Raw genomic sequence first — 14,900 nt, forward strand, 5'->3', positions numbered from 1 at the left:
GGATTGGGTTTAAATTTATGAACATTGAGCATTTTTATTTTGGTTTGGTTGAGTTGGTTTTGGGTTTTTGTAGGGTGGTTTGGGTTTGGATGGGTTAAGTTGTGTTGGGGTTTAAATTTATGAACTTAGCGCATTTCTCACTTGGTTTGTTTGAGTTGGTTTTGATAGGTTGAGTTGCGTTTGGATGGGTTTTTTTTTTTTTTTTTTTTTTTTTTTGGGGGGGGGGGGTTAGATTTGAATCAGTAAATGAGTTTCTAAACATTTTTCTTTCAGTTTCTCTTGGAGATATTTTCATAAGTTGGGTTGTGTTGGGTTTGGATGGGTTGGATTGGGTTTAAATTTGTGAACGTTGAGCATTTGTCTCTTGGTTTGGTTGAGTTGGTTTTGATAGGGTGTTTAGGGTTTGGTTGGGTTGGTACAGTAAATGGCAAAACAAACACAGATTGCTTTTTTAAATTTATTGCGGCAATAATTTTGGTGATATTGTCGTGTTCGATATGAAGTATCACACCCCTAGTGAGCACAGTGAAAGCACAGTGATTTTCACGGTGATGAGGCAGAAATGAGGTAAACCCAGAGGGATTTATTATAATGAAAAGCGCTGCAGAAGGAGATGAGCTGCTTATTCTTTATCAGCCGTTAAGCTTCAGGAGGTTGCAGAATATTTAGCGGTAATGCGCTAGTTGCTTAATGTTAACTGTTGAAGCCGCAGAAGAAGAACCGGTATTATGTTGTAAAAGATGAAATTTGATTTCCTTCCCTCTGTCTCTCGCTGTCTCACCATTACCTGCTTCTAAACACAGCAAATATACACACCTGCTGCCCACAGTCCCCCAGGTACCCTGAGGCTAGAGTACACTGAGCTCCGTATTTAAAGAGTGAGACTGAGGAGTGCTGTAAAGCTCAGGGACGGACAGACAGACAGACAGACAGACAGACAGACAGATAGATAGATAGATAGATAGATAGATATTCTTGGGATATATGGTGTAAATCGCTTACTTGAGGTCAGAAATCTCCAGAAGATGTATTTTCTTCTTTTGAATTCATTCTGTTGTTGATTTACTTCTTATGTTTTGGGTCGTTGTCCTGTTGCATCATCCATCCTCTGTTGAGCTTCAGTTGGTGGACAGATGGTCTTGAGTTTTCCTGCAAAATGTCTTGGTAAACTTGGGAATTCATTTTTCCGTTGATGACGGCAATCCGTCCAGGCTCTGAAGCAGCAAAGCAGCCCCAAACCATGATGCTCCCTCCACCATGTTTCACAGTTGGGATGAGGTTTTGATGATGGTGTGCTGTGTCTTTTTGTTTCTCCACACATAGCGTTGTGTGTTCCTTCCAAACAACTCAATTTTGGTTTAATCTGTGCACAGTATATTTAGCCAGTAGTGCTGTGGAACATCCAGGTGCTCTTTTATTGCAAACTTCAAACGTGCAGCAATGTTTTTTTTTTATTGGACAGCAGTGGCTTCCTCTATGGTGTTGTCACATGAACTTCATTCTTGTTTAATGTTTTCCTTGTTGTAGATTTGTCAACAAAAATGTTAGCATGTGCCAGAGATTTCACTCTTCCTCAGAGGATTCTTCCTCACCTCATTGATCATTCTGTGCTGTGCTCTTGCAGTCATCTTTACAGGACTTTACCACGACTAGAGAGAGTAGCAGTAACAGTGCTGAACTTTCTCCATTTGTAAACCGCCTGTCTTACCGTGGACACATGAACATCAAGGCTTTTAGAGATACTTTTGTAACCCTTTCCAGCTTCATGCAAGTCAACAATTATTGAACGTAGGTCTTCTGAGAGCTTGATCTTTTGTGCGAGGCGTGATTCACATCAAGCAATCTATAGGGGTTCACATAGTTCTCCCCTACTCACTGTGAATGTTGACATGTTGTGTTCAATAAAACCATGCAAACATATAATATTTTGTGTGGGATTAGTTTATAAGCAGACTGTGTTTGTCTATTGTTGTGACTTAGATGAAGATCAGAACACATTTAATGAACATTTAAAATCCCAAAGGATTCACATACTTTTTCTTGCAACTGTAGATATAAGTGGTTTCAGTAATTAGATTTGAATCTGTTTGATTTGAGTCTCAGACATGGTTTGAGTGATTGGACTGTTTTAAATGCATCTCAGACCACTTACTGACATGGTTTGAGTGATGGGATTTGTATTTGATTTGAATGCGTCTCAGACCACCTCCTGTAGATGTTTGGGTGTTCTGATTTCTATCTTGTTTTAAATGTGTCTCAGACCAACTCCTGTAGATGTTTGAGTGATAGGATTTGTATCTGTTTTAAATGCGTCTCAGACCACCACCTGTAGATGTTTGAGTGATCGAATTTGTAGCTGTTTTGAATGCGTCTCAGACCACCTTCTGAAGTATTGTAAGTCATCATATTTGTATTTGTTTTGAGTGTGTCTCAGACCACCTCATGTAGATGTTTGAGTGTTTAGATTGGATTTGTATCTGTTTTAAATGTGTCTCAGACCACCTCCTGTAGATGTTTGAGTGATTAGATTGGATTTGTATCTGTTTTAAATGTGTCTCAGACCACCTCCTGTAGATGTTTGAGTGATTAGATTGGATTTGTATCTTGATTTAAGTGTGTCTCAGACCACCACCTGAAGATGTTTGAGTGATCAGATTTGTATCTGTTTTAAATGTGTCTTAGACCACCTCCTGTAGATGTTTGAGGGATAGGATTTGGATCCGTTTTAAATGTGTCTCAGACCATCTCCTTAAGTAGTTTAAGTAATTGGACTTGTATTTGCTTTAAATGCGTCTCAGAACACCACCTGAAGATGTTTGAGTGATGGGATTTGTTTCTGTTTAAAATTGGTCTCAGACCACCTGCTTACATGGTTTGAGTGATCAGATTTGTAGCTGTTTTAAATGTGTCTTAGACCACCTTCTGAAGCATTGTAAGTGATCATATTTGTATTTGTTTTGAGTGCATCTCAGAACATCTCCTGTACATGTTTGAGTGATTAGATTGGATTTGTATCTGTTTTAAATGTGTCTCAGACCACCTGCTTACATGGTTTGAGTGATCAGATTTGTAGCTGTTTTAAATGTGCCTTAGACCACTTTCTGAAGCATTGTAAGTGATCATATTTGTATTTGTTTTGAGTGTGTCTCAGACTACCTCCTGTAGATGTTTTTGTGATTAGATTGGATTTGTATCTGTTTTAAATGTGTCTCAGACCACCTGCTTACATGGTTTGAGTGATCAGATTTGTATCTTTTTTAAATGTGTCTTAGACCACCTTCTGAAGTATTGTAAGTGATCATATTTGTATTAGTTTTGAGTGTGTCTCAGACCACCTCCTGTAGATGTTTGATGGATCGGATTTGAGTCTGTTCTAAACGTGTCTCAGACCACCTTCTTACATGGATTGGGTGATCAGATTTGTATCCATAGGCGTAGGAACCGGGGGGGATGGGTGGGACATGTCCCACCCAATATTAGAAACAGGTGGATTTGTCCACCCCAAAAATGACATCTTTTCGCTCAGATCAGGTGTACTATTAATGAGGAGACAGACCGGACCAATCACGAAGCCGGTTCAGGTATTAAGTCCCGCCTCTCAGTAGAAACAGCCAATCAGCTTGCTGGTTTTGCGCCGCGCGAAGGAGAGGCAGTTTGCTGTTTGGAAGCCCCTCCCCCTCGCTGTGAGATTTAGCAGCGGGATCGGGACGCAGCAGCTTCAGCTGATTTTAAAACAGAGATGGATATACGGAGATTTTTCTAAAAGAAAGGTAACGGTAGGTTAACCACGTCAACTGTGATGATATGTTTCTGCTAGCTGGTTAAAAATACACGTCTCTGAATCAGCCCACAGATTAAACACACTGTGATTAATAACTTTAGAATTAGCTTGATTGGGAGTCAGGGTTAAAGAAAAAAAAAACTATATATGTAATGTTCAACTTGCCCTGTACCTGATCAGCTAATCACTGCTTCATTTCAATTAATTTAGGATTACAGGACTTACTGTGAGCTATAATGAACGAATATTCATTTAGCTAACTAGTTAACTAGAAGCCAGATGTAGTGGATAGCCAGAATTTAGTACAGTACTTTGTGTTTGTAGTTTAAAGCAGTTTCTTAACCCCGATCACTGCCCCAAAATTTTTCCACCTGATCCAGCTGATCAGCTAATAAACAGTAATTTACTGAGTTTACCTGTTAAAATCCTTTAAAGTCAAAGTCAAAGTGGTTTTTATTGTCATTTCAGCTATATACAGAGTACACAGTGAAACGAAACAACGTTCCTCCAGGGACCATGGTGCACATTAACACAGTGTAGACAGAACAATAGTGCAACAGTACAAAAGTGCAGACAGACAATACAACACAATACAGACAAAGAATAATAAATAACAAGACAGTGTGCAAATGTAGCCCCCTATGGAGCCTAAATGAATCATTATGTATATCCAGCAGTGTATTAGACACATCATACCACCACTAACTTTATTAAATGCCTTTAAAGCAGAGGAAGCTCTAGAATATGCAGAACAGTGTTAATATGCAGTAGAATATGTAAGAACAGGGTTGAGAAACACTGCTGTAACGTGACTTCTGTTCATTTGTAGTTCACAGTAAGACCACATGTCCTGATGTTTATAAAAATCTCTATGAAACGTAAAGTTACATTCTTTTACATAAAAGGACACCATCTTAAGAAGAGCTCTCAGTAAAAAAAAAAAAAAAAAAGCGCAGGAGAAAATGTAAATATACGACAGAATTGACATGCCAATACATAATAATAATAATAATAATAATAATAATAAACAAATCTGTTATATTATTTTAAATATTAGGTGATAACTGATTATTTTTGTCGTATGTATATTATTCAGACATTGCATGCATAATTTTTTCTAACAACAGTAAATGTAACGTGGAGTAACATGTTTAGGTTGTTAAATCACCTTATAATAATAATTTACTTTTAGAGTGGGCTTGGGTTCATATTGGCAAATGTGTCCCCCCCCAATATCAAGTCCGCTCCTACGCCCTTGTTTGTATCCATTTCGAGTGTGTCTCAGACTACCTCCTGTAGATGTTTGAGTGATTGGACACAAACAGTCTCAGAGAAGTAGACGGTTCTGAGTCGCGACCTGGTTTCGGTATGCCTGTGTTACAGGTGTATTTTCTCAGGGGTTGCTGGGGTAATTTTCTCTTTTATGGAGGGTCCTCTGTGATTTTATTCTCGTCCGAAATGACCATGTATTTGTTTTTGTTTTTTTCTCAGACGCCCTCTGAGAAAATTACAGGCTGAATTATCTTCTGTTTTTCGCTGAACTCCGTGGTCCTCCGGTAGTTTTAGTCCATTCTGGACTTCCATCTCTGAGTTTCATCACCTTCAGTTTAATAAAATAGCTATTTGTCCACTGCCGTGCACCGCAATTACAATTTAGGTGCGTGTTTCCCCGGAGATCCATGTAAAAAACACAACAACTAGTGGAAATGGTGAAACTGGGACTTAAGTATTAAGCTGAGCTAAAGGCTAAAGCTGTTTTAAATGCGTCTCAGATCATCTTTGTTTGGGTTTACACTTACATTTTTACACACTCTGGCTTTATCCATATATAATCCTGATACCCGAGGTGCATGACGTGAAAAGATCAGGTGTAAATGGGGCCTAAACCCATTTTTTGTTTATGTAATGGTTGCAACAGTGAATTCTTTTTTTTAAAGGCTCTGAAATGTAAATGAGGAACTGAGGAAGTTGCCAAGGACACATTGTTATGGAAGTAATTAAGAAAAGGCAGAAGTACAGCTGTTGGTAACTTCCTCTAGAATCTGATAGGCTGGTTTAGAAACCATCCTGTTGCAACACGGCATCCACTGAGAAGAAATGCTGCTGTTTAGCAACTGGCAGCTCCAGTTAACTGTTACTCTTTCTACACTCTTTAACTTCAACTTACATGGTTGTTCTCACAAGATAGAACCTCATAAGGTATACGAGTGTGGGAATTCCCAAGCTGTCTCCTGAGATGAATCTCCAGCAAGTCCACTAATTCCTTTTATTTTCTCTCGAGAAAGTCTTTATTTTAAAGAAATGTTTGACTGCATGATAAAATAATTGATATTTATGATAAAAGAAAATCACTATATATGCATGCAAATATATATGTAAATCTATTTTTATCTTTTCAAGTAGACCCAAACCTAAAATTGATCAAATTTGATAAATTATTATCATGCAATTTATTAAACAATTGGATAAAAGATGAACCAATCAGAATTTAAATAAAAAGAGTTTATACTGACTAGTATTCACATTAATAATTCAATAAACCAGGGGACAATACACACTGCTGTTACTGAAACTCACTCCTGTTATTGGCACTTACTCCTGTTACTGGCTCTCAGTCCTGTTACTGCCACTCAGTACTGTAACTGTCACTCACTCCTGTTACTATAACTCCATCCTGTTACTGTAAATCATTCTTGTTACTGGCACTCACTTCTGTTACTGAAACTCACTTCTGTTACTAGAACTCACTCCTGTTACTGGCACTCACTCTTGTTAATGAAACTCACTCCTGTTACTGGCAATCAATCCTGTTACTGAAACTTACTCCTGTTACTGGCAATCACTCCTGTTCCTGAAAATCACTTTTTTACTGGCACTCAATATTGTTACAGGAACTTACTCCTGTTACTGACACCCAGTCCTGTTACTGAAACTCAGTCCTGTTATTGGCACTCAGTCCTGTTACTAGCACTCAGTCCTGTTACTGAAACTCAGTCCTGTTATTGGCACTCAGTCCTGTTACTAGCACTCAGGCCTGTTACTAGCACTCAGTCCTGTTACTGAAACTCAGTCCTGTTATTGGCACTCAGTCCTGTTACTAGCACTTAGTCCTTTTATTGGCAAAAATTCCTGTTACTAGCACTTAATCTTGTTACTGGCTCTCAGTCCTGCTACTGGTGCTCAGTCCTATAACTCGAACTCACTCCTGTTACTGGCACTCATTCCTGTTACTGGCACTCACTCCTGTTACTGAAACTCAATTCTGTAACTGGCACTCAGTCCTGTTCCTGAATCTCACTCGTGTTACTCTATTTTAATAATTATATTTAATGGTAAAGTTCATAGTTAGAGAGTGGGGACAGTTAACAAATGCTATTTTTTCAGTGTTCTAAGTAGTTTTTAATTCCAGTCTTATTTTTGCAGTAAGCATTTTAAAGTTATTTTGTGTGTACATTTATACATGAAATTTCCTGGGGACAGAAATGGCACCGATTCTGCGGAATATGCCATTTGCTTGTACTGCTTGTACAGCCCTAAAAAAAACAAAAAAACAATTTTATTGCATTTGCACCTAGATCCTTTACGTTGCACTTTAGGTATGGACTAGTAGATAGGTATGAAGCCCCCCACCACTGAGCTTTGGTTAAATTTACAGATCCTTACTCAACTTAAGTTTATTTAACTGAACTGAGTTTTATACCTGTAGCCTTTTCCTTTTGTTTTAGACCGAGGCTCCGGTGTTCGCTCCACTGACTAGACTTTAGTTATTGAAGTAATATATTTTATATTTTAATAAATGTGAACAGGCGATAAGAAACAAACTCTAACATATGGCTTTATAGATCTGTGTATTTCACATTTTTTTAAGTATTATTTATATAACTGACGGACAGTGTGAGACGTGATTTTAAAAATATAAATAATATAAAATTAATAGAATTAATAGAAAAATAGAATCAGTTTAATGATAGCGAAGTGAAATAAAAATAAATGTATGTTCAGTCAAAGTGCTTGTCTCTTTTAATTTTTTATTTCCATATGTATATGTGTACACATAGAGAAATATCAATCCTTATAATCAAGAACAATGTCAGAACAAAAATAAAACTAATTATAACTTACAGTTACTGTGCAGATTTTTAAATATATATTTTTTATAGTTAATTGCTAAAGGCACTGGGCAAGGCATTTGGCTGACTGTTGACTGTTGTCAGGGTTTTAATCGATCAGTGGCGCACCTGTATTTACCGCCACCAAGTTAGAAACCCGCCAGAAATTTACCTGAACACACCTCACTTCCAGACCACCACGTCCATCGGTGTGAATTCTGCCTTTCAATAAAGTGTTCAGAATGTTAATAACTGCATTTAATTCAGATGATGGCTAAGATCAGATTTTAACTTTCTGTTTCTTGTTCCGCCCTCCAGCCATGAAGTCCCATGGAGTCCCTGCCCTCTTGGTCTCGCTGCTGTGGTATTTCGCGCCGAGTCCGCTGTGGGCTGCTAAGATCGTTGTGGTTCCTCCAATTATGTTCGAAAGCCATCTATACATCTTCAAGACCCTTGCGTCAGCCCTGCATGCTGAGGGACACGACACCGTCTTCCTGGTATCGGAAGGTCGAGAGGTGCCTCCATCCAACCACTACAGGCTACAGAGGTACCCGGGCATCTTTAACAGCTCTTCAGCAGACGACTTCCTGCAGTCCAAGGTTCGCAACATCTTCTCAGGACAGTTGACGCCGCTGGAACTTTTTGACATCCTGGACCACTACTCGCAGAACTGCGACAGCGTGGTGGGAAGCTTGGAAGTCATGGAGCAGCTGAAGCGGGAACGCTTTGACCTTCTGCTGGTAGACCCTAACGAGATGTGCGGCTTTGTCATCGCCCACATCCTCGGCGTGCAGTACGCCGTCTTCAGCACCGGCCTGTGGTACCCGGCCGAGGTGGGTGCGCCGGCGCCGCTCTCTTATGTGCCCGAGTTCAACTCGCTGCTCACGGACCGCATGTCGCTGCCGCAGCGTCTGGTCAACACAGCCGTCTACCTGGTCTCACGCTTCGGAGTGCAGTTCCTCGTGCTGCCCAAATATGACCGCATCATGAGGAAGCACGACGTGCAGCCACCCGTGTCCATGCACGACCTGGTGCAGGGCAGTCGCCTCTGGATGCTTTGCACGGACATGGCCCTGGAGTTCCCGAGGCCCACCCTGCCGCACGTCGTCTACGTAGGGGGGATCCTCACCAAGCCCCCCAACCCTCTGCCACAGGTACAGACTACCATCCTTGCCTAACGTAGAGGTTCTTTTCTAATCATGCATTTCTTGGTAACCTTGCAATAAGGGTCAGAAATAACAGTACTTAGGATTCAGATCTGAAGCATGAGAAGGATATGAGTCACTACTACTTAAAATCATTAAGCTACTAATTTCCTGGCCTTTTTTAAGTTAGTACAACTTTATGGCTCATTAAATTGACCTAAAAAGTCTTAAATGTTAGCTAAACTTAAATTATTGAATCACTTCAACATATAATTTATAATAGTTCTTTTATCATTAATATAATTTAGGGTTTGTCTGAACTTTATATATTTAGTTGAGGTAATTGAAAAATGTATGCTAGACTTTTTAGTTGATTTAGTTTATTAAATATATATATTCTCAGCATATTTAGCACATTGTCCAAATGTCTCGTTATGCCAAAGTGGTCTTTGGCACATGTTTATTCTGAGATGTATTTCTGCTGTCCACAATTGTGCTACAAGTGTTGCAAGAGTTACTGTAGCCTTTCTGTCAGCTCCAACCAACCTGACCCTTATCGGTTGTTTTCTGTCTGCGGAAAACAACAAAAATTCCTTTTAAAATTACTTTTTGGTATTGGAAAGAAAGCATGCCGTTATAATCAAGTAGTTCTGAGTTATACCAAAAAGGAGAAAATGAAGTAAATGGTGAACTTTAATATATTTAGATTTAATTTTCTGCCAGACCCATAGAGAGTGGCTAACAATAATGTCCAATTTTATAGATGTTGTTAAGAGAAAAATTGAATATCATGTAGAAAATTGGCTGAAGTTGCTTCAATAGTGCACAACTTTGATGCAGGAATCGGGGGGATGGGTGGGACGTGTCCCATTCCAATTTTAGAAATAGGTGCCCTTGGGTGTTCGGAACCCCTAAAACTCTTAGATCTTCTAGATCCTAGAATTGTCTCTGGTAGTGCATCATTGTTCAGGGCTTCTGGGAAAAGACAGCCTAGTGGCTACAGGTCCCTGTATCTTATTGTCTCTTTTAGTGTCAACATGTATTGTGTTCCATACAATTATGGGGGTTCCATACCCCCATAATTCGCACCCTGGACAAAGGAATTGGCCTTATGTATGACAGGTATGACTATTCTATGTAGAATTTGGCGTAGTCGGCAGGTTTGAATAGTAGGGTGTGCTTTTCAAACAAGGCTCAAACCCAAACTTTCCACACAAACCAAGAAAAGTTATGACTGTCGATTACGACATCATCCACAAGCCAAGCCTTATTTCAATGCCGTTTCAGTAAATGGATTGTCTGTGTGAAGTTTTGAGGTTGTTTTGAAGCCCCCCAGCCCCCTCTACATTTTGATGCTGTTCATGGACGTCAGCAAGTAACGTCATGATTCGCCATCATTTGATTCGGGCCCACCCCCGAAATGCCAAATAGCCATCCCACACCCGTTAAAAAATTCATTACTCATATCCTAAGTGTATGTTTACTTTAGTGTACGTATAATATATATAAATATATATAGCACAAATGCTATATATATCCTTCTCCGACAGTATGCCGACGGTATGCCTTATTCCGTGCTAAATACGCCCTACGGGATCACAAAGGCCGTCCTTATCAATGTGAGTGATTTGCACAGAGCGCTGCACGGAATAGGAGTGGGGGGTTCTTAGCCTAGGCTTGCAGTTTTGGAATACCAATCGCCCAAAGGAGCTCATTGTGTGCCATCGACGCCATTATGTGACGGGTGTGTGTGTGTAGACACGGGGTGTGTGAGTAAATGTGCCCATTGTAGAATGTATGTGGAGGACAGTGAGGCCAGTGTGCCGGGCGGATTGTCAGTGCCAGGCCGGCGCAGACCATTCTGATGCAGCTGGACTCCCTCATACAGCTAGGAAGCTGCGCGCTAACACAAACCCCCTACTGATTCTCAGGGAATGCTACCATGCTAGTTCAAACCTCTAATAAGTCACTATGAACCAGGGCAAAAGATGCTAACGTTGATACCTGTACAACACTATGCAACAATGCTAGCTCAAACCTCCAAGAAGTCACTCTGAACCAGGGCAAAAGATGCTAACGTCAATACCTGTACAACACTATGCAACAATGCTAGCTCAAACCTCCAAGAAGTCACTCTGAACCAGGGCAAAAGATGCTAATGTTGATACCTGTACAACACTATGCAACAATGCTAGCTCAAACCTCCAATAAGTCACTTTGAACCAGCTCTAAAGATACTAACATTGATACCTATACAACACTATGCAACAATGCTAGCTCAAACCTCCAAAAAGTCACTGAACCAGGGCAAAAGATGCTAACATTGATACCTACACAACACTATGAAACAATGCTAGCTCAAACCTCCAATAAGTCACTCTGAACCAACTCTAAACATGCTAACGTTGATACCTATACAACACTATGCAACAATGCTGGCTCAAACCTCCAATAAGTCACTCTGAACCAGCTCTAAACATGCTAACATTGATACCTATGCAACACTATGCAACAATGCTAGCTCAGACCTCCAATAAGTCACTCTTAACCAGGGCTAAAGATGCTAAGGTTGATACCTGTACAACACTATGCAACAGCGCTAGCTCAAACCTCCAATAAGTCACCCTGAACCAGGGCTAAAGATGCTAAGGTTGATACCTGGACAACGGTAAGCAACAATGCTAGATAACTTTTGTTAGCACATGGCTAAAAAATAGCTAAATGGCTAAATGAACCCAATGAGCCAACAGTCCATTCCACCGAATGGGTGCCCATTGTTTGTTGTAACCCTTCCAAATTAAACTTAATTTTAAATTTAATTTAATAACACATGCTTAATTTTTATGACAAAACAAAAAACACTCCTGTTACTGGCACTCAGTCCTGTTACTTTGTATGTTTTGAGTAACAGGAATGAAAGTAACAGGAATGTGTTTTTAGCATAGAATTAGCAAAATCTAAAAAAAAGACTGAGCACATTCTAGTGGTTTTCCCAAAGTTTGTATTATAAAAAATAAACAAATAAGATCTAAGAATTAGTTTAGGTAACAGGAAGGAGTGTCACAGTTACAATAAGATAAAATACACAGAAAAAAGAGGGACTTTTGTTCTTTTCATGATCTTCAGAAGAACCAGCTTATGTCACTTCCTGTTGTAGAATGTTCCAGATTTTTCAGTTGAGGTAATGTGTTACGGAGATTTAAAAAAAAAAAAAACAGAGACACAACTAAAATCTATATATCTTACCTTATGGTATAGATTTATTATGAATATATATATATATATATATATATATATATATATATATATATATATATATTTAAAGCATAGATGGGATTTTGAGTCACACAACAATGCAAAATAAATGACATCTCTGAAGCATTTTAATAATTATATTTCATGATATTTCATTCAGCTAGGAAGTTGCGCTAACAAAAAAACCCTACTGATTCTCATGGAATGTTAGCATGCTAGCTCAAACATCAAATTATTCAGTCTGAAACAGAGCTAAAATGCTAACATTTCTAGCTCAAATTGTAACAATGTGTAAAATAATTATATTACAGTAACAAAAAGCCCTATGAAGCCTTATTTAACAATGCTAGCTAACTTGTTTGTTAGCACATGGCTAATACTAGTGGACCTCATTTCTAAATGCTAATAGTATGTTAACAGAAATCCACAGTCTTTTGTGACAATGAATCCCATGCATTTCTACAGCATCATGCTAGCGCAAGCCCCCTAATCATTCTCAGGGAATGCTAACATGCTAGCTCAAACCTCCAATAATTCATTTTCAAGCAAAGCTAAAATGCTAACATTTACATCCTACATTGTAACATTGTGTTTATATAATTATAATACAGTAACATAAAGCCTTACAAACCCTTATTTAATAAAGCTAGCTAACTTGTTTGTTAGCACATAGCTAATATTAGTGGATCTGATTCATGCATGCTAGCACATATGTCCAATAATTCAGTCTGAAACAGAGCTAAAATGCTAACATGTGTAGCCTAAATTGTAACAATGTGTAAAATAATGATATTACAGTAACAGAAAGCCCTACAAAATCTTTTTAACAATGCTAGCTAACTTGTTTGTTAGCACATGGCTAATACTAGTTGATGTTATACATTTCTAAATGCTAATAGTATGTTAACAAAAGCCCTCAGTCTTTGGTTACAATGAATCTCATGCATTTCTCCAGCACAGCGCTAGCACAAAAAAACCCTACTCATTCTCAGGGAATGCTAGCAAGCTAGCTCAAACCTCCAATAAGTCACTCTGAACTAGGGCTAATATGCCAACACGTGTAGCCCAAATTGTATCATTGTGTAAAACAATGAAAATACAGTAACGTAAAGCCTTACAAAACCTTATTTAACAATGCTAGCTTACTTGTTTGTTAGCACATGGCTAATACTAGTTGATCTGATTCATGCATGCTAGCACAAATCTCCAATAATTCAGTCTCAAATAGAGCTAAAATGCTAACATGCGTAGCCCAAATTGTAACATTGTGGAAAAGAATAATAATACAGTAACATAAAGCCCTACAAAGCCTTATTTAACAATGCTAGCTAACTTGTTTGTTAGCACATGGCTAATACTAGTGGACCTCATACATTTCTAAATGCTAATAGTATGTTAACACAAATCCATAGTCTTTTGTGACAATTAATACCATGTATTTCTCCAGCACCCCCCAACAACATAAAACCCCTACTGATTCTTAGGGAATGCTAACATGCTAGCTCAAACCTCCTATAAGTCACTCTCAAGCAGAGCTGAAATGCTAACATGAGTAGCCCAAATTGTATCATTGTGTAAAACAATGATAATACAGTAACAGAAAGCCTTACAAAACCTTATTCAACAATGCTAGCTAACTTGTTTGTTAGCGCATGGCTAATACTAGTGGATCTGATTCATGCATGCTAGCACATATCTCCAATAATTCAGTATGAAACAGAGCTAAAATGTTAACATGCGTAGCCCAAATTGTGTAAAAGAATGATAATACAGTAACATAAAGCCCTACAAAGCCTTATTTAACCATGCTAGCTAACTTGTTTGTTAGCACATGGCTAATACTAGTGGACCTCATACATTTCTAAATGCTAATAGTATGTTAACACAAATCCACAGTCTTTTGTGACAATAAATGAATCTCATGCATTTCTCCAGCACTGCGCTAGCGCAAACCTCCTACCCATTCTCAGGGAATGCTAACATGCTAGCTCAAACCTCCAATAAGACACAGTCAACCTGAACCAGGGCTAATATGCTAACATTTTTAGCACAAACTCGCCCAAAGCTAATATGTTAACACAAAGCCCTTTTTAAAATGGAAAATTGCAGCATTCTGTCCAAATCAATACTATACAACAATGGTAACTTGTTTGTTAGCACATGGCTAATAATATTAGACCCTATTTATTTCTAAATGCTATCAATACATTAACATAAACCCCCAGCAATCCATCGTACAGCAAGAAAGCAACGTAAACGCGAAAACAAAAACCTCTACTGATTCTTTGGGAATGCTAACATGCTAATAAACAAACTAGCACTAGCCTCATGCAATGCCCTTTACAAATGCTAATACTATAACCCAAAATCTAGCAGAATCTAGCAACAGAGACCCTCTTTTAAAAGGTAAAAACAGAGCAATCTCTCAGCATTGTACACAACACTACACAATAACGCTAGCTAACTTGTTTGTTAGCGCACGGCTAATACTAGATAAGCCTTATTCACTGCGAAATGCTAATAGTATGTTAACACAAACCCTCAGTCTTGTGTGACAGTGAATCCCGTACATTTCACAAGCACCATAATAATATCCTATCCTAATGAATA

General features: G+C 38.7%; 1 protein-coding gene across 1 annotated transcript in view; it reads left to right on the plus strand.

Moving 5' to 3' along the window:
- The window catches only part of ugt8 (UDP glycosyltransferase 8), an 85,378-nt gene that overhangs the window by 30,993 nt on the left and 39,485 nt on the right, over positions 1–14,900 (plus strand). The window contains exon 2 of the mRNA XM_022681786.2: positions 8,209–9,044. Within this exon, the coding sequence (XP_022537507.1) occupies positions 8,211–9,044 (834 nt within the window). The 5' untranslated portion in view covers positions 8,209–8,210. The remainder of the gene's footprint in view (positions 1–8,208; positions 9,045–14,900) is intronic.

This window comes from Astyanax mexicanus, chromosome 25 (assembly GCF_023375975.1).
Source record: "Astyanax mexicanus isolate ESR-SI-001 chromosome 25, AstMex3_surface, whole genome shotgun sequence".
Classification (NCBI taxonomy): Eukaryota; Metazoa; Chordata; class Actinopteri; order Characiformes; family Acestrorhamphidae; genus Astyanax; species Astyanax mexicanus.